The sequence below is a fragment of the Mirounga leonina genome, unplaced genomic scaffold (assembly GCF_011800145.1).
Source record: "Mirounga leonina isolate KUSES-001 unplaced genomic scaffold, KU_Mleo_1.0 Mir_115, whole genome shotgun sequence".
Classification (NCBI taxonomy): domain Eukaryota; kingdom Metazoa; phylum Chordata; class Mammalia; order Carnivora; family Phocidae; genus Mirounga; species Mirounga leonina.
The window spans coordinates 76,002,671-76,030,410 of record NW_023270268.1 but is presented as its reverse complement, the minus strand read 5'-3'; the positions used below and the strand labels follow the sequence as shown (position 1 = coordinate 76,030,410).

The 27,740-nt window shown below is 41.3% G+C and overlaps 1 protein-coding gene and 1 non-coding gene across 3 annotated transcripts in view; both read left to right on the top strand.

Moving 5' to 3' along the window:
• Positions 1–27,740, top strand: part of ETV5 (ETS variant transcription factor 5) — a 59,122-nt gene that overhangs the window by 14,695 nt on the left and 16,687 nt on the right. The window contains exons 1-4 of one of the 2 annotated variants that reach the window (XM_034999769.1): positions 1,283–1,356; positions 14,029–14,158; positions 15,080–15,367; positions 26,558–26,817. In XM_034999769.1, the coding sequence (XP_034855660.1) occupies position 1,356; positions 14,029–14,158; positions 15,080–15,367; positions 26,558–26,817 (679 nt within the window). In that variant the 5' untranslated portion in view covers positions 1,283–1,355. Of the gene's footprint in view, positions 1–1,282; positions 1,357–14,028; positions 14,159–15,079; positions 15,368–26,557; positions 26,818–27,740 lie in introns of those variants that run through there. The other variant, XM_034999768.1, reaches the window with a different exon arrangement.
• Positions 7,815–7,921, top strand: LOC118007146. Its single transcript, XR_004678281.1, has one exon. It is a non-coding gene; the product is annotated as a U6 spliceosomal RNA (small nuclear RNA).

Genomic DNA, 27,740 nt, shown 5'->3' with positions numbered 1-27,740 from the left:
TCTCCTCTCTGGAGGGGAAATAAAGAGGTAGGGAAAGCCTTGAGCTCCCCCGGAGGTGGGGGTGCCCCCCCATATTCTGAGTGGTCAGCTTGCATGGCAATATCCCACCTTTTGGGTTGCCATTGTGTATTACACAGTGACCTCCCAAACTGATTTTCATGGGCAAAATTGAGTTTTTCATCTTTTGACCAAGAGTATTCCAGCTGGTGATTTGATTCTGGGATACCGTGTGCGAGTTCTGCCGGCCAGCTGCTGCCATTGCTGGAAGAGACTGGGGGTGGGCGGGGGGAGGAAATTTTTTGTGGGATGTTGTAATCATGGCTCTGAGCCTAGCAGAGGCAAACCTCCAAATCATCCTTTTCCCCTCCCCATTATGTGAAGTCACTAGATGATACAAACATTATAGTTCAAATAATATGATCCCAGCAGTATAAGAATACCCCCGATAAAGCCCTTTCCTGTAAAGTATGACCCCTTGTCAGGTCAGTCACAGAGAAATGTAAATCCTTTTTTAAGTGTAAAACCACCAGTTTTTATCTTTTCCTGCTTTTACCCTTGCCAGAAGGGCTTTGTTGGGAGTTCTAACAGAAGCTTCCACCCGGGGGCCCCTTGAGCTGGAACTGCAGATGTGCTTTGGCATCTTTGAAGCTGGATTTCTCTGTTGTTGAATCTATGTCCTGTCATATATTCCACATTCCAGGGAGCAGTAAGGACATAAAATGCTGCAACACCGGCCCTATACAAGACAAAATTTAGAAACACTTTGCTTTCCAGAGCCAGGGTGAGCGCTGCAGCCTCTTGTCGTTGGTCCAACGGCAACCCTATAAACAGCCAGCATTTCCCCAGAGAAAGCAATGTTCTGCGAGCTCAGTATGTATCTATGGCCCAGCCTAGACCCATGTTGCTGTCAGCTCCAGTCCATAGCAGAGATTTAGGGCTATCCCAGGTAAACAGAAGATGGAGAGGCTTACAGGGCATGGTGTCATGGTTTTAACTGCTTCATGGTATCAACTCCGTTGTCTAATTTAAAACCTAGGTGGGAGAAATTCTATCAATAACTCTCATTCGTGTATCCTGGGAGGAATTCTCCCGCCTTTGCAGGTAACCACTTAGAGATATTTCAGATACCACTTTCCACTAATGCTATATTTATACATTTTCAAAGTTGGGCCAGTGCTTTTCTAAGCTCCTTTTCTTCCCTTTAATTTCTAACTCTTGTATTCAAGGCCTCTGGGTTGCCATTTTCAGAAGTCTGAAGTAACCTTCTGATGTCCCCGCTAACCCTGTTTTTCCGCCGCCCCCTTTGTGAATTGAGAGTGGTCTCTCTGGAGATGTAGTCTCCACACCATCTTTCAAGTAAGTGCCTCTCATGTTTAATAGGAGCTCACCAATGTGAATCCCTGGGCTTGCATCCCCAAAAAGTTGCCAGCTCTTAATTTCCAAATACTTGGTATAACCTCATCTATCTTATGGGCGAAAAAAGGTATCTTCTTCCCTCACTTCTTTTCCTTGAGCAAGACCTGCTGTGGTTTCACTGGTTATTCTTTTGCTCTGGTATTCCCCGGCCATGTTCATGCAGGGTCAGATGACTTGAATCTCACTTTTGGATGATCCTTTCTGAATACCAGTGTAACCCCAACCCTATTTGTTGGATCTGCCTTTTCCCATAGTCCATGTCATGATGGCAAGGTCAAAGTCCTTTTTTTTTTTTTTTTTTGAGCTTATTATATTACCCCAAGTTTCTAGCTCTAAATCATGAAAAATAGAGTGGGGGTTTTGGGGGGGGGGTTTTGTTTTTGTTTTTTTTGTCCACACACTAATTCCTGAAGCCTCTCTTTTGCTGACTGTAGGTTTTTCCCACTGCATAGAAGAAATCTGATTCCTGAAGCCAGATGTTCCGGGAACTAGCTTTATCAGTTCCTAATTTGGCTCTTGTGATATTTATCGTACAGAGGATAATATTGGCCATATAGGAAGGGCTTCTAGAATTGTTAATTGATGAATTATGCTACCTCATGGTTGATTCTATACCCTGGGGCCCAGAAATATACCACCAGGGTGATGATACTCAGTCCTCTCGTCCCTGACTAGCAACAGGACAAGTAGGAAAAAATAACCTGGAGTAATCAACACCATACCCCCCACCACCACCATGATTAATCACCAATCTAAAATCCTAAATATTGCCACCGTGCCAATCCTAAAGAGAACTTTCCTTGTACCTACTGATACCAGATTCTATCCCAGGGAGGAAGCCTTGCTTTCTTCATGTAGGACTTTGCCCAGGACAAATGAAACTATTCTTGCTGAGATTGCAGAAAGAGTCTGCCCTGAAATAGTGTATGTTCACCTAGGTGTTGTCTGCATCAGATTGTTTGTCATATCTCCCATGAGTTGTGTAGAGAGCTTTGATTCCACACCAGAGTCCTCCTGCTTGCTATGTTTTGGGAATCTGTGATTCCCAAAACATAAATGCACAGGGGATTCTCCAAGCCAGCATACTTTTAAAACACAATTTAGGGCTTTAGTCCGCATCCCGTTCTGATCTAGCCAGGTAAGCTAGTTTGGTCCGGTTGAGGCCTTCAGAAACTCTTGTGCCTTTTTTCCCTAAGGCTCAGAGCACCAAAAGCCAAGGCCACCCATTTCAAGCTGCTTCTTCTGGCTCTGCTCAGCCTTTATGGACAGAAGGAGCCAAACCAGCTGCTTAGAGAGGAAGAAAACAAAGGAGAACCTCAAGGAAGAGGACTGTAATTCTTTTTTATTTTGCCAACCTTCACAGATTGGTGATGACTACATTGTGTCCTCTTGAGGACTCTGGGGATAAAATCTAAGGAGTTGTCCAGCTGTTCTGGTAATGTTCTAAACCTGTTGTGCACATATATTTACAAGGGGTAGACATTCCCCATCTTTTTCCAAGAATGCTTTGTGGTCTTGAGTTGGGCATATGTTTTAGTTTCTGTTACGTGTGTATTGATATGTATGTGGAATTACTGATAGATTTTACTTTTATTAATATTTTGTACTTGTGTAATTACTGTCTTTTTACCCAGGCAATGGTAAAGGTGGCCATGGGCCATACTCCTGTTGATAGCAGTGGCGATTTTCATTTTGCCCTCTCTTGGGTGTTCCTTTCTCCTTTCTAAGTGGACCAGGGCCAAAAAAGTATTTGAGAACCACAGGCGTAGATGTTAGAATGTGACCAACATTTGCCTTTGTGTAATTTTAGTTCCTGGGGCTGTATTATCCAAACATGGTAAAGGATAAACAGGATAGTATCCTTCCAATTTGGTAATGGGCCAGGTTTTAAAGTTCTTAGCACATCTACTTTTGACCTGTTAGTCAACCATAAGACAAAGGCTTTTTTTTTTTCTCCAAGTATCTCAGAGGAGATGGACTATAATATCTGTCTTACTGATTTATTTTTATTTTATTTTATTATTTTTTATTTATTTATTTTTAATTTTATTATGTTATGTTAGTCACCATACAATACATCATTGGTTTTTGATGTGGTGATCCACGATCCATTGTTTTCGTATAACCCCCAGTGCTCCATGCAGAACATGCCCTCCTTAATACCCATCACCGGGCTAACCAATCCCCCCTCCCCCCTCCCCTCTAAAACCCTGTTTGTTTCTCAGAGTCCATAGTCTCTCATGGTTCATCTCTCCCTCCAATTCCCCCTCCCCATTTTTCCTTTCCTTCTCCTAATGTCCTCCATGTTACTCCTTATGTTCCACAAATAAGTGAAACCATATGATAATTGACTTTCTCTGCTTGACTTATTTCACTTAGCATAATCTCCTACAGTCCCATCCATGTTGATGTAAAAGTTGGGTATTCATCTTTTCTGATGGCTGAGTAATATTCCATTGTATATATGGACCACATCTTCTTTATCCATTCATCTGTTGAAGGGCATCTCGGCTCTTTCCACAGTTTGGCTATTGCGGACATTGCCGCTATGAACATTGGGGTGCATATGGCCCTTCTTTTCTTTTCTTTTTTTTTTTTTTAAAGATTTTATTTATTTATTTGAGAGAGAGAGAATGAGAGAGAGCAAGCACATGAGAGGGGGGAGGGTCAGAGGGAGAAGCAGACTCCCTGCCGAGCAGGGAGCCCGATGTGGGACTCGATCCAGGGACTCCAGGATCATGACCTGAGCCGAAGGCAGTCGCTTAACCAACTGAGCCACCCAGGCGCCCCCTTCTTTTCACTACATCTGTGTCTTTGGGGTAAATACCCAGTAGTGCAATTGCTGGGTCATAGGGTAGCTCTATTTTTAAATTTTTGAGGAACCTCCTCACTGTTAAGTGGCTGTACCAACTTGCATTCCCACCAACAGTGTAAGAGGGTTCCCCTTTCTCCACAACCTCTCCAACGTTTATTTCTTTCCCCATCCATTTTTGCCATTCTAACTGGTGTAAGGTGGTATCTCAGTGTGGTTTTAATTTGGATTTCCCTGATGGCTAATAATGATGAACATTTTTTCATGTGTCTGTTAGCCATTTGTATGTCTTCTTCAGAGAAGTGTCTTTTCATATCTTTTGCCCACTTTTTGACTTGATTATTTGGTTTTTTTGGGTGTTGAGTTTGAGAAGTTCTTTATAGATCTTGGATACTAGCCCTTTATCTGTAGTGTCATTTTTTATTTTTTTAAAGATTTCTTTATTAGAGAGCGCATGGTGGGGAGGGGCAGAGGCCAAGGGAAAGAGAGAATCCCAAACAGACTCACCACTGAGCACGGAGCCCAACATGGGGCTTGATCTCCTGACCCTGAGATCATGACCTGAGCCAAAATCAAGAGTCGGACACTCAATCGACTAACCCACCCAGGCACCCCCTTGTTGATTGATTTTTAAAACACATTCCTACATTTGCTTCATTTCTCTGTGTATAGATTATTTTTTTCTTTCTGAACCATTGAAAAGCAAGTTGCAGACATGATATTTTACCCCCAAATACTTTAGGGTGTGCATCTCCAAAGATTAAGGCTATTCTACATAGCCTAGGAAAATTAACTTTTATACAGTAATATTCAGAATTCCCCAGTTGTTCCCCAAATGTCTTATGATATTTCACCCCCAAATACTTTAGTGTGCATCTCCAAAGATTAAGGATATTCTACGTAGCCTAGGAAAATTAACTTTTATACAGTAATATTCAGAATTCCCCAGTTGTCCCCCAAATGTATTTTATAGCTGATATTAATATTATTTTGATCTAGGATTCAATTAAGAATCCCGTATTGCATTTCTTGTTGTCTTTTATCTTCTTTACAACACTCTGTCTTTTTTTTTTCCCCATAACATTGACCTTTTTTTGAAGGGTCCTAGACAGTTGTTTTGGGGGGGTACATTTTTTTTTAAGATTTTATTTATTTGAAAGAAAGAGAACCCAGGTGTGTTGTGTGCATAAGTAGGGGGGAAAGGTGGAGGGAGAGGGAGAGAGAATCTGAAGCAGACTCCATGCTAAGCATGGAACCCAACGCAGGGCTCGATCTCACGAGAGATCAGGACCTGAGCCGAAAACAAGAGTTGGATGCTCAACCAACTGAGCCGCCCAAGTCCCCCTGGGGGGTACATTTTTAAAGGATACATAGAAATGCAAACAACACACAAAAATGCTGGCCTTAGGCCCAGAAATGTCCTGTGTTGCTGATTCCCTTACTCTTATATCCATGTTACTGCATTGACCTTAAAATACTAGTGTACAAGAACAGAGTCAGATTTAGATATTTGGGTCGGAGATAGTTTTTGCATGTTTGAGGAGAGGGCTTTTGAGGGAAGCATTCGAATTTTTTTAGCACGGCTTACTAAATAGTTCATTTTACTATTTATGGATGATTTTTCACTATATTCAATTTTTAAATTTATGCTTAGCAAGGTTGGCTGTGTCAGATATTAAAGAAGACGGCGCATTCTCCCATACCTCCTCCAATTCTGCTTTTAGACCGTGTGCCCCCTAACTGCATTTGATAACACTTCAGATTTTTATTTTTGGAAACTGTTGCCAGGCAGAATTAATGTTAACTGTTCAAATGGGTTTGAGCATGTTTCTTACTTGGTTTGGAAATCCAAAAGGCATCTCCTTTTCCAGATGCTCTTTTTAAGTGCCAGAACCTATCCACTTGCTTCATCTCCCTTGAACCTTCTTGGTTCCCAGAACAGAGTATCACCGCCTGTCCCTGTCATCCACTAGTACTGCTATAGGACTTACAAAGACTATTAAGACATTAGGAATATATGTTATGCTTGGAATAAATTTTTAATCTGCTCAACCCTAAAATAAAGACCTATTTTTGACCTCTTCTGGTAATATGGTAGAACTTAAAAAATAAGCCTCATTCTGTCTACTCCTTTTTTCTTACTAACTGGCTATTTGCACTTTGTCTCAAAATTTGTCCAAAAAAGGTCAGAGCTAAGGAAAGGCAGCAGTATATTGGAAAGTAGCCTGTTGGCTTTGTTGTGCTCTTCAAACCACAAGTCCCAAGGGGCACTACATCTGGTGACTTAAAGTCCTTTGGTCTTTGCTAGTGGGGTACTCTGACAAGTTAAGAGTACATGAGGAGAGAAGAGGTCACACCTGCTCTTTCTGGGTGGCTTCTTTGGTTCTATTTTGCATCATGTTTATATTCACATGTCCTTCTGCTTGATGGTTTTCCCCCCTGCCTTCTTTCCTCATGCTCTACTCACTGCCATAACCAAAGAACAGTATGGGCAGATGTCTTGGGCTCTCCCGCCCCCCACTCTTGAACTAAACAGTACATATTTCCTTACTCTGGAGGGAAATGAGATGAGATGGTAGTGGCCTAAGAGAGGAACAGTGCCCAAAGCTGGGGCAAAGGGAATAGTAAAGCTCAAGAATAGACCTTCACTGTAGGAACATCACTCTGGAATCTCAAGAAGTCTCTTACCACGACTGCATACATTCCACATTCAGAAGCGCTGTGAGAGGCTCTAGAGACATAAGCTTGGGCCACCTAGACATAGCCTCATGGACATGCCATTTGGAGGCAGGTGTTGGTGTTCTGGTCAACTTCCATCATAAGACACAACTTTCCATGTAAAGTAAGAAGGTCATGGCTGTCAAGTGTGACCAAATAAGGTCCTCCCCCGGGGGCAGGCCCACACAGCTGATTTGGGAAAGATGAGTCTGCCCCAGATGAAGGTACTGAAACTGAAGAAGGAGGGAGGAAAACTCCAAAACAACCTGAGCAACAACCACTGGGGGAAAGTAGGCAAAGCCTGTGTGTGAAGCGAAAGAAATAACGACGGGCTTAGTCTTTCTCCCGCTCAGGCTACAGTGTCACTGATCAGCAATTTCTTTAACACTCAGCAGCTACATAAATGTTATATGTATGCACAACAAAGTCAGTGGCAAATTGAAACTTTGATGATTATGGGAACACCCCAGGAAAGCCTTATTAGAGGAGGTGGGTTTTGTCTTAGTAAAAAAAAAAAATTCCTTTTAAATCAAACCGTCGTTCATCATAACATTCAACAAAAGGGTTTTCCTTTGTTTTGATCGTATGTGCTGTAATAGCCAGCAGGGGCATGGGGTAGCTGCCTTGGACAGAGTCCACAAGCCTGGACTTGTGCACAGGAAACAGATTTTGTCAGCAGAGGGAATTATCATTTCTCTTGAATGGGCCAGTTTGTCTGTGTTTTCTATTTCAAAACAATTGGGGTTCTTTGGAAGACTATTTCTATACCATCACAGAAGAAAGATTTTCTAAAATTTGAGAAATCTTAATAAGTATTAACTCAGGAATCCTGTTTAACTGGGCTGCTTGCTTTAAAAACGAGAAACCTGTGCTCCCTTCAGCAGCACGTATACTAAAATTGGAACGATACAGAGAAGATTAGCATGGTTCCTGCACAAGGATGACACGCAAATTCGTGAAGCGTTCCATATTTTTCCTAAAATAACTCCAATACTGGAATTAAAATAAAAAACTTAATACAAGAAAAGAGAAACTTTTAATTGATATAATGTATAGCAATTGTTAAGGGTACAACTTGACAAACTGTACAAGCATTTAGATCAAGACCCAGAACTTATCAGAGTACAAGAAGATTCCTTGTGCCCCCTGAACAGGCACTACCCTTGGGGTAAGCTCCAGTCTGACTTTAAACACCATATATTAGTTTCCTGTCCTTTTGAATGTTACATAAGTGGATTCACACAGTATGTACTCTTTTGTGTCTGGCTTTTACTCAGCATATTTGTGAAATTTCCGTGTTTTTCAATGTAATTGTAATTTCTTTATTCTCATTTCTGTGTAGTGCTGAGATTTAGTTTGGGGTTGCATCGAGCCAGATTTGGGCAGAATTGATAACTCTATAATGTTAAGCTTTCTAACCCATGAATATGATATATCCTTCCATATATTGAGAGTTCTTTAATGTTCTTGTGTTTTGTAGTTCTCGGTTTAAGCGTCTTACATGTCTTTTATCAGATGTGTTCCTAGGTATTTGATGTCATATGTTGCTATTGTAAATTTTTTTAAGTTTCACATGTATACAGAAATGATTCTTTTTTATACTAGGCTTATAGCCATTGATCTTGGTAAATTAGCTTATTGATTTCTATATTTTGAGGATACTTTTATACCTTCTACATACCAAATCAGGCCATCTTTGAATAATGACAATTATATTTCTTCCTTTCTAATCCATTTGCTTTTTATTTATTTTTTTCTTGACTTATTGCATTGGCTAGGATCAGGCCTGATTTTTTAAATTAATTAATTAATTAATTTATTTATTTATTTATCAGCGAGAGAGAGAGAGCACAAGCAGGGGGAGCAGCAGACAGAGGGAGAGGGAGAAGCAGGCTCCCCCTGAGCAAGGAGCCAGATGTGGGACTTGATTCCAGGACCCTGGGATCATGCCCTGAGCCAACAGCTGACACTTAACCGACTGAGCCACCCAGGAGTCCCTCAGGCCTGATTTTTGTGTCAGATAGAAAAATCTCCCAAGGAGTTCCCTAATAAGAAAACCAACTATAAAGTTAAGTTGGTTGATCTATGAACATAATATCTAGATTTAAAATGGTGTTATAGTGGTCTACGAAGCAATATATTGTACTTTGTGGTACACGACCACAGATACAGACTTAAATCTGGTCAGACAGGCATCCTTGTCTTTCCTACCCCTAACAAGCAGAGACTCTCATACATATTTGTGTATGGATCCTGAACAGAGTTCTTGAAGTTCAGTAAGAGTCCAGACAGCTCACTCAAAGTGTTCTTGTCTCACAGGTGGCATTGAGAGGGAATTGTCTAGAAGCACTTTCAGGAGAGGCAGGGCATTTGGAGAGAGAGATGATATCCATGGCAGTAATGTGGGATCTGGCCAGTCAGTGACTGGCTGTGGAAGATACCAGCTCTTCAAACTCCTATAGCTGTCTTAATAAGCAGAAGATATTGGTCAGCTGGATTATAGAAGGGAGGGGAGATCTTTTAGGGGAATAGAAGGCAAGGACTGATAAGAAGTAAAGGCTACTGGAGTCAAGAGATGTTGGTTGCCAGTAGGAGTGAAAGAGGGATCCTGGGCATTTTGGTGGCCTAGGGACAGGAAAGGTGGGAGTCGGATGGATGCAGGTGTATCAGGTATGCTTCCAGCTGGAGAGTGCTGAGTACACATGAGGATACAGACCCTGAGAGCTGGCAGAAGGTATTCTTCCACTCTCTTCTCTGGTATTGTCTTTCTTCTCCATCTTTCCCTATTTCTTTTAATGCCTTTTTAATGTAGTCTCTTTCAGATTCTCTCAGGAGGCAGTATGATAGAATCACTAAGCACTGCTTAGGTAGGAATCTTGACCACTTACAGGTATGAGACTGTGCCAGATTACTTACCTTTTTGAGCCTGGGTTTTCTATCCTATGAAAAGGGGATACTAGAAGTATCTTTCTCATTGGGTTGGGAAGATGGACTAAAATAATGTATGCTAGAGCAACTTGTCACAAAGTAAATGCTAAGGGTTCTGTCTGGCTGCCTCTTTCTTGTCTGTCTACCTTGTTGTTTTCCAGAGGTCTTAGTTTTTATTCATTTTTTTTCTTTGTTCTAGAGTACTTTCAGCCAGGTGTAATGTGATATTTTTGTTGTTCTGTTAAAAAAAAAAAAAGGTTTATGTCCTCTATTTTTAGTGTACAAAGTGGGTGAGTGAAATGTCTCCCATTTCTGTCAGTGCAGTAGATTACTGAAATGACAGAAGCACTTGATTTCTGTCCCCTCTAATAGCAGCTCCAAGACCTTGAGCAATTACTTTAATTCCTTTGGGCCTCACGGTCCTTATAAATGTAGGGGCCTGAATGAAGAGGACTGTGAGGCCCTGGTCTAACTGTGAGTGCATCTAGGAGATGATGCGAAAAGTCTGATTCCTCACTAAATTGTGCATGCCATGAAGAAAGGGCCATGGCTATTGGGCATACCATCCTGTCCGGAGCATCTCTAGGATGCCTGGCCCATAGAAGATGGCTCAGTGAGTGGGTGAATGGATGAATGAATGAATGTTATCTTTATAACAGCAAAGGTCATCTATATTCAGTGGGAATTATTGTCAGGGCACCATTATTGTCATGGGCCTATTTTCTATAACTCTGAGCTTAAACTCTGAGCTTAAAACTTAATTCTCCCACTGCCCTTCCCCCCTGCTTGTGCTCTCTCTCTCTCTCTCTCATAAATAAATAAAATCTTTAAAAAATTTTCTAATTGTAGAAAATATTTATCAACTTACATAGTCAACTTTCTTGGCATTTCTTTTCCAACTTTCGTGGCAGTTCATGACCTTTTTCCTTTCCAATCTGTTGCCACGCTTTGCACTCCTAGGTCTCTGTCATCGTTTAGGAAGTTGCCTGTGCGAAGTTAAATACTCTATTTTTGAAAACACAGTGTATAATTACACAACATCATAGCACCATCTGCAAGGTGCTGTGCCATTTTCTGTATTTCTCAAGGCAGCATCACATATCTCATTTTACAAAGGAGGGAACAGACTGAAAGCAAGGACATTCCTTGGGCTTCTAAGTTCCTGCTTTAAATACACCACTATCTCTGACTAATGTATGCCATAATTAGGTTCCTTCACACATCCTCTGGCCCAGCAGTCCCTTTGGAGAGCTGAGCCTCCTTCCTTACCACTCCAACGGCCCCTAATGGTTTTCTTGTCACTGATCTGTGAAACTTTCAATTCTCACTCTGGCCGTGTTCCACTTTCTTCTCTCTCTTTCGAATGGCTCATTCCTGGGGAAAAAATATTTATGACTAACACTGCCTCGCCATGTAGGGTAGATGCGGTCCCAGCCTTCAAGGTTAAGAATTAATTGGAAGCACAATCCAATCAGTCACTCATTGTCTTAGTCCATTCAGGCTACTATAACAAAATAGCACAGACAGGGTAACATATAAACAACAGACATTTATTTTTAAAGTTCTGGAGGCTGGAAGTTTGAGATCAGGGTGCCAGTATGGTCGGGTGAAGGCTCTCTTCTCGTTTTGTCCTCACATAGCTCTGCGCTTGTGACCTAATCACCTCCCAAAGCCCCCCACTCCTAATACCATCACATTGGGGATTAGGATTTCAACATATGAGTTTGGGGGGGACACAGACATTCAGACCGTAGCACTCACCAGGTATTTCTTGAACTCCTCCTGTGTGTGGAGAACATAAGATTCCAGGTATAAGACAGTTTGGGGATGATAGAAGATACCATTTACGTTAAAGGCAAAATGGTAGGACATACACTAAGAGTACTGCGTAGATCTAAAGAAAGCAGGACATCAGACTCAGTGGTCAGTTTAGATTTTCTTTCAAAATGGGTATATGCTGTTCCTAAAGCCATTAGAAAATGTTTCTTTCTGGACAACTTTGGCTTACCCTCTGGTGTTGGAACTGGTAACTTTTTAAATAATCCTGTGAAAATGTCAATACATTTCCAAAACCTGAAATAAGAAAATTGAGTGATACCATAATTGTTTACTTTCTAAATGTAGGTAAAGTCGTGATTATAAGGGATTTTCTTTAGATAAAGAAAAGTAGACTTTTCAAGGACATGTTAGCTTTTGTTTACACTGGGGCATCATCAACCTTTCCTCATGATTTTCCCAAAACTTTTATGGCAGAAGGCTAATGAGAGGAAAGGCAATGACAAAGGGATCGTGCTGAGAACCACCAGAATATCCACTTCATTGGAGAAGTGCTTTTCTGTGTCAAGCTGTCTGACTCTGCCTTTTCATTTACTAACAACGTTCTAACAACAACAAGCTTAGCCATTTTCTGTGTCTGAATGTCTGAAAACATTTGATAACAATTGAGGGTTGGCTGCCATGATGTCACCATCAAAAAATCACGAGAGAGACTCTAATGACTTCTAAATAAAATCTTCCAGCTCCAAACTTACTCCATGTATTTAGGAAAAGCAGTTGGCATTATGTAGGAAAGGAATTATAAAAACCTAGCTTTTCCAGTCAGTCACTGACAGCACTTTGCTTTATAAACTTGTCATCTGTGATAGAGTCATCTGTCGCGTTTGTTCACTTCTGAGACCTGAACTTGGGGTTGGAGGTGGCACCTGAGCAAGCAGTTGTCCAGAAGATTGTTCAGTCTTCTCAGCAGAAAACAGATGATCGTTTCACTCATTCTGCCTAATATAATCACTAAGAATGAACTAAGCTCCTGAAAGTGTTCTAGGAGTAAGCATTGAGTCAGACCGAAATTTTAGCGGGGCACCAGGGCACTGATTGTGGTTAGCTATCTAATGTGACCTTTGATAGAGTGGAGAGTTGCTGGCACAAAACTTAACTCGTCTCTCCCCCACCCTTCATGAGAGCTGGGCAGAGAACAACAATCCTAATTCATGAGTAGTAAACAGCCCAATGGTGTAGCGTCTTTTAGAGTTTGTCCTTCTACTTTGGGTAAAATGCCCTCTCATTTTTTTTTAATATTTTATTTATTTATTCATGAGAGACAGAGAGACAGAGAGAGAGGCAGAGGGAGAGGCAGGCTCCCAAGGATCAGGGAGCCTGATGTGGGACTCGATCCCAGGACCCTGGGATCATGACCTGAGCCGAAGGCAGACGCTTAACCATCTGAGCCACCCAGGTGCCCCAAATGCCCTCTCATTTTAAAATGAGTCAGCTCCTAGATAAGACAGAAAAGGCAAACCTGGTTTTATTTCGTTTCATTTCACTCCCATGTAAGTCACCTTGATTTGAAAAACTTTGCCCTCTCAGAACCACATATGGAATATGCACTTGATTTCCAAACGTTATGCAAGAGCTCTGTGTACTATTTCATCAGTTTTGGAGAAGTAATTGGCACTTATCTGAAAAGATTGGTTATGAAAACCTGCCCTTCCTGGGGCAGGAAAGGCACAGAGCCGGCATAAGCTCAAAGGTTTCCAGGACTTGTCCTTACACAGTTCGCCTAAGCTAGGTTGTGGTTTGGTCCATTGTTGTATTTATTCCTTTGCTCTTAAATTTTTTGAAATGCCTTATAGTTAAGTATTTCTTACTCAGAGCTGATATTTAGAGCTGCTTGAGAAAAGACTTTTAAAAAGTCCTGTATTTAATTTATATGCCTCTGAATAAGAAATGCATTTGCCAGAGCAGTTTCAAGCCTTTGACAAGTTAATGTGTAATGTCTACCAATGTATCTCTGACTGTTTTGTCCCTTTTGGAAACAAAATTCTTCATGTCTGCAACCCTTGGTATTCTCTCGCACCTTGACGAACCATCACCTGCAGGAATTTTGAGGAAGTAGACCCAACACGAAAGAAATGGGGGAAAAAAACCCACAGCTAATTAAAAGTGTCAGATGATGACTTCCAACTTTGAAAGAACTTTTCATTGGTTTTAGATGGAAGGCTCTGTGTTTCAGTGTTTGGCTTTCTTGGGCATGTGACTCGGCATGACTTCCAAGAGCCATCCACTATTGACGGGTTGCAGAAGGAAAGCCTTTTGCTCCCTGTTAATCGGCTCTCCTCTCTCTCTCCGCCCCCCCCCCATCCCTCTTCTGATTGCAGTGGTGCTTCATGCCCCACCTCCAACCAAGATCAAACGGGAGCTGCACAGCCCCTCCTCCGAGCTGTCATCCTGCAGCCACGAGCAGGCTCTCGGTGCTAACTATGGAGAAAAGTGCCTCTTCAGCTATTGGTAAGTGACACCAGAGAAAGGCTGGCTGGAGAGGAGCCGTGGAGCCGGCTGCTGCCAGGACTCCAGCAGACACTCAGAGGTAGCGCTCAGAGTGCTCTCCCACGGCAATGTCGTCCTCTAGGTGTAGGCCAGTACAGACCGGGGGCCTTTGTGCAAAACATGAAAAGCAAAACTGTGAAGCCGGCTCCACGGGGGAACTGGGCGCGTGGGGTACTGAGCCCTCCTGAGGGAAAGAACCTTGAATACTGGGATATTTGATCTGTGGCTTCTAGGGAGGGAATATATACTTCTTCATGTCTATCATATGTTAATGTGAACTTTAAGCACCAAAGAAGTAATCTTCAAATCAGAATATATGAAAAAGTCCCCGTGCCTGTGCCCTTTACTTAAGAATATCCAGGCCCCAGGAATGAAGCTTTAATTTTAAATCATTCTTTGCTCTAGAAGATAAACACAGACTGCCTGGGAAAGGGGGAGAAGAGTCGTTAATTCAAGTCCTGTTACGGCAGAAATTTATCTTCCACAGAGATCCTGACTACTTCCTGGGGACCCTGGAGTACTTGGGAGAGGGGGCCAGGAACCCCCCCAGGGCATAAACTCTGCCCCCCACCCCATCCATCCCTCCACACGCATACATGGAGAGTGCTTTTAGAAGGGGGGAAAAGGAAACCGGAAACAGAGGCTAAAATTATCTTGGAGAAGAATCACTAGAAGTGTTAAACAAGTCCCTGTGACGCAGAGTGTTTGTCACTTTTCGGAGGTACAAATATTCCCTCGGGGCTGCCAGCAATTTAACTATGTTAATGCTGTCATTTCCTGGCGATTGGGTCTGCAACCTAGCCCAGCCATCTTGCTGGACCTGGCGACCATGCTAATGGCTTCATTGCAGCTTAATGGTTCCTTCTCTCTTTCTGTTTACAGTGCCTATGATAGGAAGCCTCCCTCTGGGTTCAAGCCATTAACCCCTCCCACCACCCCCCTGTCACCCACCCATCAGAACTCCCTATTCCCCCCACCCCAGGCAGCTCTGCCCACCTCTGCACACGCCCCTGCAGCTGGCCCGGTCCCAGGTGTGGGCCCCGCCCCTGCCCCTCACTCACTTCCTGAACCTGGACCACAGCAGCAAACCTTTGCGGTCCCCCGGCCGCCACATCAGCCCCTGCAGATGCCAAAGATGATGCCTGAAAACCAGTATCCATCAGAACAGAGGTGGGTGCTGATCTGGGCTTCTTTCGCTGCCTCCATCCCCTCCTTTTTACCCCACGGGGAGAGAGGAAGCAGTTAGTCATATTTACCAGGTACCTGTAAAGTTCCCATTGCGTTGAGGCGTCTTGTGAGGTAAGACGAATAATAGGAATATGACCTGTTTATATAGCACTCTGTTGTACTCTAGACAATTTATGAAGTAGATAAAGGAGAGATGGTTAGTACCATCCCCCCATTATGGAGGTAGAAGAGAGACTTGACCAGGTTAGACAGTCTGTCCATGCTCATCGAGGGCTGGTTTCCTGGCTTCTCACTGGAATCTGCCTACTAGCATTGAACTTGGCTTTATGCTACCCACAAATACTTTATTAACATTTTATTTACGTATTAGGGAAAATTGCTAAATTACAAAACGTATTATTACTCATCCGATTTTAACACATTTTAACAGGAAATTAGCTAAAAACCTTATTTGTAATTACCTCCATTTGAGAGAGAAATCTTCTGGTTTTGCTCCAAGTAGGTTCTATGTTCCTAATAAGGAAACTGAGGCATCAGGAATAACTTGCCCAGAGTCTTTCACTCATCAAACAAACTAAAGTGGAAAGGCAACCTACTCTAACACCAAACTTAATAACCTCTTAGGTCCCAGCCTTGTAAGTCCATTATCTGGGTATTCTAGAAGTTTGGATGCCTGTGGCCTTCCTTTATATAGGCTGTTCTGGAGACCCATCTTTTATTTCGAGTCTCTCTGGTACATACATAGGTGGGGAGTTGTCAGTGATGTTACCAAGGGTCGCAAGATGGTGACTGTTGCATTTCCCTCCTCTCTTTCTTGTTCTGCATTGGCTGGGGGTGGGGCTGAGGGGCAGGAGAGGGAGGATGTATGAGTATACTTTCCTCAGGCCTGGGCCAACCCAAATACCTCCTGGTATTTTCTCAGGGGTCACTTTATTTCTAGATGAAATACAGAAAAGAAAGCAGACATTCTTGTCTGATTCTGATCCCCTGTCCCCCTGGCTGTGAAAGTCACCATGAAGAACTACATAATTTGGCTGGTAGTCTTTATTCCCCTAGGGAAGCCAAGAGCCATGAACACCAATGACACATAGGGCCCAAGGGGTGAGCGTTGACTCGGGGGCTGGCTCAGTGGTGGGCCTTGGTTTCAAGAGGGAGTTCACCTGAAGGAGACAGCTACCACCAAGCTTTGCCAGTTTATTACCTTGTTAACAGCCTTGCACTTCTTCAGGAGAATTCGGAAATTGGATTTTCATGTAAAAATTCCAGGTTGTGTGGTTTTGTTTTGTTTTTTAAGTTGGCAACTAATTCAAATTAAAAACAACAGCAGCACTTTGCAGACTAAACAAAACCTCTCTGGGCAAAATCACTCTGCAAGGCTGCCAGTTTGTGCACTCGGGCCTGGATACCATTTCTATTTCAATAGTTTTTTGGTTTTGTGCTTTTTAATAGTATCTTCCTGATTTCCTGCAAGGATTATTAATTGAGGAGGAGGGATGAAGGGGGACATATATTTGGTCCTTGAAATACTTAACAAACCTTGTATTTGTTATACCGTGTGTAAAGGGAAATTACTTCATGTTAAATTCCTTTTATTCCTAGTTCCCCCTCAATCCCTGTTTCTTACCCAGAGGGCTTGTGTAAGGAGAATGTTTGGCCTCTTGCAGCCCTGGCAGACAGGAAGCCTTAGTCTCAGTGGTGAAATAGGTTTGTCACCAGGCTACCCAGCCCCCTCCCCCCAAAAGGGGAAGGTTTGATCCCTGACATGTAGGACTATCTGCCCTCAGGTGTCCAAAGAGAGAGGTAGGAACCGGAAACCAGGTATTTCTTTTTAGGGGGCGATTCCTCCCTGACATCTGCCTGTGTATCTTAGACTTACTTCCCCTGCACTCTGCCATTAGGACCGTGGGTCTAGAATAAAAAGACCTCACACACACTGGGCTGATACAGAGATCCTTGAGAGAACTGGGGTGAAGGGCAAAGTCCTGAATCGATAAAAGAAAAGCAACACTGGGACACTCAGTCTTCTACCCTAGGGCACTGTAATCGCAAAGTTGCAAGTGTACAGCAGGAGTTCCCACAGGGGCTTATTAAAAATGCAGATTCCTTACTCTGCCCCAGATTTTGAGTTGGTGGGTCTGGGGGCATGGCCTGGATATTTTATTGTCATACTTTGAGAAATCATGATCCAGCTGTTTCTTCTACCCCCATCCTTACTCCAGCCCACCTTTTCCTCAAGTATCAAATACCCAGGACTCCGAATTTTGTTCTTATTGCCCTTGTCTATTATTAATGATGGTATCCATGTGCTCTTTGGGTGATGCAAAGTACATCAAAGACATGACAAATGATTTTGCTTGTAGATACTAGAGAGCACACAGAAAATGAGGCAAACTGAAAGCCTTGGTCTGATTTTGTAAAAGTAATAGTAATTGCACTTGTGTATGATAACAAGCCTCATAATCCCACCTCTCCTAATTATTATGCCTGCCTAAAATGGAGCAGATTACTTTTCTGGTAATTAGAGTTTGTTCTTTGCTAACTTTTTATTAAATGCAATCTAAGAATATTACTTCAAAAATAACCCCCTACGAAAAATATATGGTATTTTGTAAGATATGAAGGAAATAGTCTTTTTTTTTTTAAGATTTTGTTTATTTATTTGAGAGAGAGACAGAGAGAGCATGAGCAGAGGAGGGACAAAGGGAGAGAGAGAAGTAGACTCTCTGCTGAGTACGGGGCCTGACATGGGGCCCTGATCCCAGGACCCTGAGATCATGACCTGAGCCGAAGTCAGATGCTTAACCAACTGAGCCACCCAGGCACCCCAGGAAATAGTCTTATTTGAGCTTTTTAACAATCCTCTAACCAAAGCAGAGTAAAAAACCCTATTCCACAGATAAGAATATCAGGCCTCAGAGCAGCTAAGGGACTTCCTAATGGTCACATAGCCAACTACAGGGGCCTACATTTAGAAACCAAAGCATTTATAACTGCACCACTTGTTTTGGTTATGATTTGGGGGGTGGGGAGGGGTTGCTAACATTCTCTTAAACTACCAGAACTCTATCCTTGTTTTACATTACAAAATCCTACTAAATTCCTATTTCACTCGTCTAAACTCATGTTGTGACAGTTATCTTTTTTGTTTTGCTCACAGTATGCCTCTGCAGTTGAATAAACTTTTTGAGGTTTAAAAACCATGATTTAGAACCTTCTCAGCCCAGTATCTTACTTGTTCTCAGTGTATGTTTATTGATAGTGATAGCAGTTTGCTAGAATTATACTTTAAACAAATAAAATATAATCTATTCAAAAGTACATTTGTAATGTTCTATATAATCTTAGTATATAATTTTTCACAAGTCATAAGTTATTTTTAGAAGATAAATACTGTGTTTGGAAGCCATGATTTATATTCGTGATTTCCTCCCCCTCAAGGAGGAAAAAAAAAAAAAAACCATGTAATTTGGCATGTTGAGACATGTTCCATTTATCCTTAAAGACCAGCTGCTCCTTAAAGAGGAGGCGTATTTTTCGTTCAGCCATCCCGATCTCAAAAGTTTTTTCATCGTGCTGCTTACGATGTTTACATGGGCTAAGTGGAGGAATTTAGAAAATGTTCCTATGTTATACCCATCGTACTGGCCAGGTATGATTTTGTCCTCTGTTATACCATTTCTCATTACATCTCAAGTTGAAGGAGTTCCCACAATTCAACTGAAGAGGCTCCGCTAGGAAATTTATCATCTAAAAATTTGGGGATCTGCTGCTCTCTCACTCAGCATTAAGAGGCAGATCTCAAGAAATGACAGCATCTAAGACAGTACTGCTGGTGGAAAAATCCTCTGCTTCTTGATGTTCCCCAAGGGATCAGTATTGTCATAGGCCGTCCTGCTGAATTGATAGAATAGAATGCCCCAGAGTCATCCAGAAAGGGTCAGTTATGTGAATAACCTAACCTGTTTGAGAAAATTCTCTCCCTCAGTGGTTATGATCACATCTTCAAAGCTTAAAGGAATGAGCTTACGTTTGGTGGAATTGTGATTTGATAGATAAGTATTCATTCCCTGAAGATGCTGTACAGATTTAAGAGATTTAATATACTCGAGGCTTTCTGTTGTTTCTACTTCCTCCCTTAAAGTCCATCCCCAATAAATTGCTGTTCATTTTTGTCCTTCAGATTTTGTAGTTTTTAGAGAGGGAAGAACCTGACTGTGAGTCATATCTGTAGCCTGGCCTGGAATGAAGTGAATGTGTCTGACGCATCCCCTCTCCACGCACTGCTGTTAATAGCATGTTATGTATGGCAGCACAAATTCACTTTGGGATCCGAAACTGAGTTTCGGAGATGCTTAATGGAACCTTCTTTGACAGACTGAATGATGTACTTCTAATGGTTAGAGTGAGGGGTGTTTTTAGTTTTGAATCTTAAGAGGGATTGTTTTTAGCTTGTTACCTCATATCAAGCTAAAGGAAATTTCCTTCTGTTCCTAGTTTACTCAGAGTTTTTAATATGAATGGATATTGAATTTTATCAAACATGTTTTCTGTCTGTTGACATCATCAAATGAATTTGCTCCTTCCATTTCTTAATGTAGTGAGCTACATTGGTTTATATGAAACCAACCTTGTATTCGTGTGCTAAACCTAACTTATTTGTTATATATTACCTTTTTTGCTGGACTTTTTATTCTAACATATATTGAGAACTTCTGCATCCGTATTTATGATTGAGAGTAAGGTATAATTTTTTTTCTTATATTATCCTTGTTGGGTTTTAGCATTGAAGTTATTCTCCTCAAATGAGTAGAGGGTGTCCTCCTTTTTATGTATACCAGAATAGCGCATGTGAAATTAGAATTCTTTATTCCTTGAATTTTTGGAAGAATTTATAAGTAAAATCATTTGGGCCTGATATTTTCCTTGTGGGCAGATTTTTAACTACCAGTTAAGAATCTTCACTTTTCTGGTGTTGCTCTGAATTTCTGTTTAGTTGAGTGAATTTAATAAATTACTTTTTCTGGGAATTTTTCCATTTTGTCTGAGTTTTACAATTAATTGCCATAAAATCTCTAGTTAGTCCTTGGCAGACAATATCATCTGTCTTTTCAACAAATCAAGTTCGGTTTTGTTCATCCTCTCTATTAGATGTTTTTTCGTTGATTTCTCTCTGCTCTTACTAAAATCTTTTATTCTTTCTATTTTCTTTCATTGTTTTTCTTTTCCTAGCTGCTTTGGTTGGATGATTCACTCATTAATTTTTTAGCTTTTTTTCTTTATAGTATAACATATAACCAAATAAAACTTCTCCTAAGGCTGGAATGACCAGATATTGGAGTTTGTCCCAGGTCACTTATAGTTTATGCCTAATGGAAGTTATTGCTCATAGCTTTCCTTTTTACTCCCCCAGATGTCCTGATTTGGACAATCAGTTATTTGATTTCCCTACCCAAGTCCTGCTTTTTAGCTGCATCCCTCAAGTTCTGATTTAAATTAAAATTCTGATTTAATTTAAAAGCTCAGTTCTAAGTGTTTTCTTTTTTTCTCTCAATCCTGTAGTTCTTTAAAAATATATTTCTTAATTTCCAAACATATGGGAGTTTTCTAGTTGTCTGGACTATATGATTTTTATTTAAATATCATCAAGAGAGTATTTAAGAGTAGTTATAGAAACAGTGTAGGCTCTGGAGTTGGGCCTGGGATTGAATCCCACCTCTGCTACTTCCTATCTGTATGACCTCAGGCAGGCACTTAAATTTGTCTGAGCTTTGGTTTCTTCATCTGGAAATGGGAGAATGGTAGTTACTTACCACCTAGAATCATCGGGTGGATTAAATGACGTCGTACTGGCACAGAGAAGGTGCTCAGTAAATGCTAGCTTCTGTGACACTTTTTAAAGATCACTCTCGTATTCCATAAAGGAATCTTCCTAAAATGATGCAGATAGCACAGCTTAGAAACTTCTGTTGCTTCACTGGTTAAGGGTAAGTTTTTACCATGTAAAGCTCCCTTTATTCCTAATCTTTTCATCATCAGACGTATTAGTGTTGTACATATAAAGCTAATAATACTCTCACCAGCTGATATTCTGAGGACATCCTGTATTTCCATCCCCGTCCTTCTTCTGTGTTTGATGTTAGGAAATCAGACAAACATCTAGGCCTTTAAAGGACATATTTTGTTCCTCATCTATCAGTGTTTTATCACAGTTTAGATGGGCCAAATTTGAGTCGAGACAGTGCTGACAGACCTCACAGAGCCCTGCGAGCTTTTTCAGAGTTCTGTGGTGGGCTTTTAGGGAGTGTTCGAGTTCTGTTTGGTAACAGTGTCTGGCTCTTGGAATATGGCAGGAAAGTAAACATTAGTGTGAAATAAATGTGAATACAAATCAGCATTTTCATTCTGAGAAAGGAGAGTGGATATTGGGTAGGCAACTAGTGGACTCTGTTATATTTGTGTGATAGTTTTCTCCCAATTCCTTAATCTCCCCTTACGGTTGTCTAGCTTCTGAATTTCGCTTGTTGGGGGGTAGGGGAGGACATGGGCAGTTGATGGTGGTGTTTGAAGGTAATGTATACTGAGAACAGCGAGCCAGGCCCTGTTTCATGCATTAGCTTTTGTAACCTTTACAACAGACTTTTGGACAGGTATCCTGGTTGTCCTTACTTTATTGATAAGGAAAATGAGGCTCAGAACAGTTACATAACTCACCCAAGGTCACACAGCCAGTAAGTGGTAAAGATTGGATTTCAGCCCAGGATCTTCTGCCTTCACAGCCACAGCCTCTCACCCGACTATGCTGCTTCCCTGTTCTATCTTCTCTTAGCCTTAATGGAAACATTAAGTACATGGTGTTGGTTTCTTGGCCGACTTTATGTATCATCTCCCGGCGGCCTCTGAACCACGGCTACTTTACCTGGCACCCATAGCCACTGCGTAGCCTTCTTCCAATCCACACTTTTCTCCATTCTTCCTCTAAGCATTGTGTTTACTCTGTGTGTTGGCAGCAGAAACCGAAAAGGAAATGCAGAAAAAGCATCTAACGGTTTTCATAACGTAAACCAAATGTTGGTAGCGTGGGTGAGCTCTTGGGAGGAAAGGCGCTATATAAATCTGACAAATAAATAAATAACTGGTTCTTTAAATAAACTGGCACCGAAAAAGCTTTAATCTGTAACCTATTGAATTTAAGCTCACTTGATAGTCAGAAATCTTCTTTTGCTCACCAACTACCAACTGTGAGTTCACTACGGCCTGAGGAGTTCTGTTGGGATGGCGGGTGTGGGAGGGAGAAGGGAGCGGGGTGAGCAGAAGGGGTTTGTGAGGAACCAAGCCGCTCCTCCACTGAAAATGATTGCCTGCCTCAGTAAACAAGAGGCATCTTTGTCCTAGCTGTATTATATATACAACACATTCTTAGATACTTCAAAAGGATTGCGGAAAGGGGAAGGGGGTTCAAATGAAGGTCAGTGAGTAAAGTTCACAGAATGTATTTTGAGGACAAGAGTGGAATTACTTTTCTAATCTCTGCAAATAAAAGCCATTATCAACAGCAAGCTCTGAGCGAATCTTTTCTCCAAACATGTTGGTTTTGTGACCTACCCTTAAGATCCCCTTTGCCATGCCACTCCCTCAAAACAAACCAGGACTGAACCATCCCAATTATAGAATCTGTTCTGCAGATCCCCGGCCCCTAAGCTCCAAGCACCCTTAAAGTGGGGCTTGGGGGAGGGGCAGGGGCTGCTGGCTGGTACCCATATGGACGTACCTCTTCCTCAAGGGGCCGCACCAGGCCGACTCTAGAGTTTCATTCTGGAAGGTGAGAAGCTAGGCACCGGGAGGAAGTGAAGGGCTTGGGCCTGTCAGCTGCAGGGGCTCTGGTTACAGAACTGAGCGGTTCTGCGCCCTCCCAGAGCCATCAAAGGAAGTGATTTGTGGAGGTCACCTTTGAAGGAGCCAAGATGGTGGCAGAGGGGAGAGAATGTGGAAGATGGGTGCCTCTGTTACTGTTTCTTCCTGCTAGTGTAAGGTCTGATCTCGGAAGCTAAGCAGGGTCGGGCCTAGTTAGTACTTGGCTGGGAGGTTTGGTACTTTATAAAAATAAGGCCTTGAGAATATCTTCATCTTTCTTTTCTGCCCACTTCTTCAGAATTCACTTCAAAAATCAGGTTTGCAGTGGGCCGCTGCTGCCTGTATTCTAAATGTCAAGCCTAAACCCGGGTTTCAAATTTACACTTCTTCAAAGACCCTGGAAGGGTTTCCTTAAATAACAGCAACCTTGAAAATCCGCATTCCTGAAGAAGTTCCACTGTAATGCATTCAGCGCCGCTGGGAAAGGCTCTCAACCCCTCGAACCTTAAATAGTTTGTACAACTTGTTTAATACATTGGCCAGGCAGATTCTGATGCCTTTGGTGTCTGGGATAAAAGGATAAGCATATGTAAAACTGTTTGGTGATCTTCATGTTATGACATGATCTTGCGGTACTGCTTTTGGTAAGGTGGTAAAGATCCCCACAGAGTGAGTGCCTTGCTAAACCCTGATCTAAACAATGTTTCTTCTGCATCCAAATCTCTTCAGTTAAAGATTTTGAATCTTGATATTCTAGAAATCTGTTGGCCACCTGTTGCCACAGATTGATTCAAATCAAATTCAAGTTATTTTATGAAAGCTATTCATAGGATTCAAGTGAAAGTTAGAGTAAGACCTTAATATTACAGGATTCTATTGTTGATTTTAAATAACCCACTGGAATTCATTGTTGTAAATTTTTTATTTTTGAACCTGAACCTCGGCTCCTGCTTTCTACCTGAGGGCATATATTCACAGTTGCTTTTCTTTATACACAGAGATGAGTGTCTTACACATATTTCATGGATCGAGACCTCACCTTGAGGGTTACCATCTCTAACTTCTACACCTATCCTCCAACTGTGGTGCAAACCATGCTTTGTAGACATGATTTTATTTTATCATTCCAGTAGCATTTTGATGCATAATACACCCCCATGTTACAGATGAGGAAACTGAAGCCAAGAAAATTTGCCCTCTATCACTTTCCCTTTTGCTATACTGCCCTTCCAACAGAGAAAGTGCAGTTGACATACTTTTGGATTTTTCTGACAGCTGAAGGATATTAATGCTACCCAATTAATAACAAAAGGCTTTTATTGTTCTGTCTTATTATATGGTAGTGTATATTTATTAAACTGCAGATGAGCAAAAAAAGAAAATCCTCTAATATCATAACCAACCAAAGAAACAGTGTTCACATTTAGTTATGCAGCTCTCTCCAAGATTTGTATGACACCATACTTTTTTTCATAAATAATTTTTATTTTTGCAAAAATTTGATGTTCTTTGTAACTTCCACAGTATGTCAAAAATATCTTTCCAGGTTCTTACATATTTGTGTATTACACCATATTTGATCGTTGCTCTCAACTAAAGAGCTATATCACAATGTGCTTAGCCAGTTCCCTTGTTGGAGGCTTGCACTGGTGACCATCCTTGTAACTAGATCTCATCGTATTTATGATTTCAGTGCTTTTTCTGTGCCAGGCACAGATCTATTAACTACTGATTCATCCTCCAACTAACCAGGACAAACCTTTTCTCTCTTAGTACTTTTTTGATCACTAATGACGTTGAACTTCTTGTTTGTTTACGATCATTAGTATTTCTTCTTTAGTGATTTTCCTATTTATGTCCGTTACCCATTTTTTTCTACTGGGATATTCATTCTCTACTGATTTTTAAAAGCTGCTTATGTCAACAATATTGCTGTACCTGTTAGAGATTTTTCTCCAGCTTGTTTTGTTTTTGGTTTTTGTTTCTGATGTTTTCTGACTGTTAGAGACATTCTCCTCGGTTTGTTTTCTTTTGATTTTGTTTCTGGTGTTTTTTGAACTGTAGAAATTTATACAATGAGGAATATCCATATTTATCTTGATGATTTCCACTGTTGGTATGATGTGTAAAAAGGTTTTCCCTCACTCTCAGATTATATGTTTCCACATATATTTTCTCTGTCATTAAGGTTTCACATTGAAATCTTGAATCCATATGAAATTTATTTTGACATGTGGTATAAAACAGGGACCTTCCCCTCACTAATTTGAAATGCTAACTTTAACAAGTAGTAAATTTTAGAATATACCTGACAGTTTTTGACTTCCCATTCAATTCCTTAGATATGCCTATCTTTCATTCCTTATATTGCTGTTTTAATTATTGCAGTTTTAGAAAATTTGTGAATATATCTAAAAGATCATTATTTCTTTTCAAAAATTGTTTACTATTTTAAATAAAGTATAGAATCATTTTATCAAGTTGATTGGGAAGGCATTGCTTTTAAAGAATAATTGTCAGTGAACCAATAGCTTCAAAGTCCTCTAAATGTTTTCTCTTTAACTAAATTTTCTTTCTTTTCCTCAGAAAAGAGTTTTGGGGTGCCTGGGTGGCTCAGTTGGTTAAGCGACTGCCTTCGGCTCAGGTCATGATCCTGGAGTCCCGGGATCGAGTCCCTCATCAGGCTCCCTGCTCGGCGGGGAGTCTGCTTCTCCCTCTGACCATCCCCCCTCTCATGTGCTCTCTGTCTCTCTCATTCTCTCTCTCAAATAAATAAATAAAATCTTTAAAAAAAAAAAAAAACAGTTTTAAGGTTTTATTCTTATGTGGCCTACACATTTCCTGATTATTCCTAGAGATTTTCTGTTTTTCATTGCTATTACGAATGGGATTTTTTAAATTACATTTTCTAACTGGTCAATTTGTACTCTTTGGTCTTTAAAATTTGATTCTATCTACAGGTAAAAGAAGGAATGAACTAATAAACATATGTATACGTTAGTCCTATTTGCAAATAAGTGGTCTTATATATTTAGACACATAACCTGGCCCAATTGTACAGAGGGACTGTATGAAATAAACATGCATGGGAGACAAGAGGCTACCGTGTCATTGCTTTGATTGCTTTTTTGCCACTCCCTGACTCAAGAGGTCTGAAATATGCCCTATAATTTTGGAAAGAGGGTAAAATGTTCAGAAATAGGCATTAATAAGTGCTTTGCAAATAATTTCATTTATCTGAACTTCTAATTCCCAGTGCTAAATCAGAGTAGGCATATATCATGTTCTTAGCTAAAAACTGTAACTACTTTCTTCTTGCAGATTTCAGAGACAACTGTCTGAACCCTGCCACCCCTTCCCTCCTCAGTCGGGAGTTCCTGGAGATAATCGCCCCAATTACCACCGGCAAATGTCAGAACCGATTGTCCCTGCAGCTCCCCCGCCCCCTCAGGGATTCAAACAAGAATACCATGATCCACTCTATGAACATGGGGTCCCAGGCATGCCAGGCCCCCCAGCACATGGGTTCCAGTCACCAATGGGAATCAAGCAGGAGCCCCGGGATTACTGCGTTGATTCAGGTTAGCACAAAGTCATGCCATTTCTTCCTTCATTCTCTCATTGATCTGTCTGGTCGTTATTGTCTTCTCTGTGCAGGGCTTTAGGGAATAGTTTTATAAAAAATCACCCTCAAAGAACTTAGGAGCTACTAAAGCCAACTTGTTTATTCATAACTAAATACAAAACAAAACAGAAAAGCCATCCAGTGGGAGGAAGTGCAGTAGTTATTCAAAAGTGGTGGGGAGTACACCTCTGAGTCCAAGCCTAAAGATCCAGTCGTGGCAATGCCCTTTTTAAGACCTATTATCTAAGGGTCACTGGACCTAGGAAATATCATTTCTGCATTTTAGTCCTTGCCCCTAGCTTTACGGCTTTCCTTTTGAAAAGGGTAGACTCACAAACTCCCAATATGAGCATAAGGAAGAGGGTCTACACGTAGAATGGGATTCTTTCTATTCTTGAAATGACTGGTATTCTGAGAAATCACCTGGTATGTCATGACTATATGGGGTGCTGGGTACACCATGGAAAAGGCTGTCTTGTTGATTGCCTCATGGGATTCACTGCCCTATTGCATTCCTTTCATCTGGGCAAGGAGGCTGCAGGTGTCCTTCAGAGGCTGCTGATGTACACGGGGAGAGGTAACATGTTAGGGCACCCTTGTCTGGTTGTGGGTTACCTCTTGTCTAGAAACATAAGCATATCAAGAAGTTTAAGCTGTGCTTGGGGGTTCCCCCCTCCTCTGCCACCACCATACACACTCATTCACGAACTACGAATCTTATAGGCCAGGCATATTAAATGAGATCATTAGGGGTAAGAAGAGTTGGAATTCTGCATTTGGCACATTTAGAAACTGTTTCCTCCTCTTCTTTTCCTCTTCTTTCAGAAATTACTTAAACTTTCTCACTCTTTTCTTGCAGTTGGTGCTAAAGGAATTTGA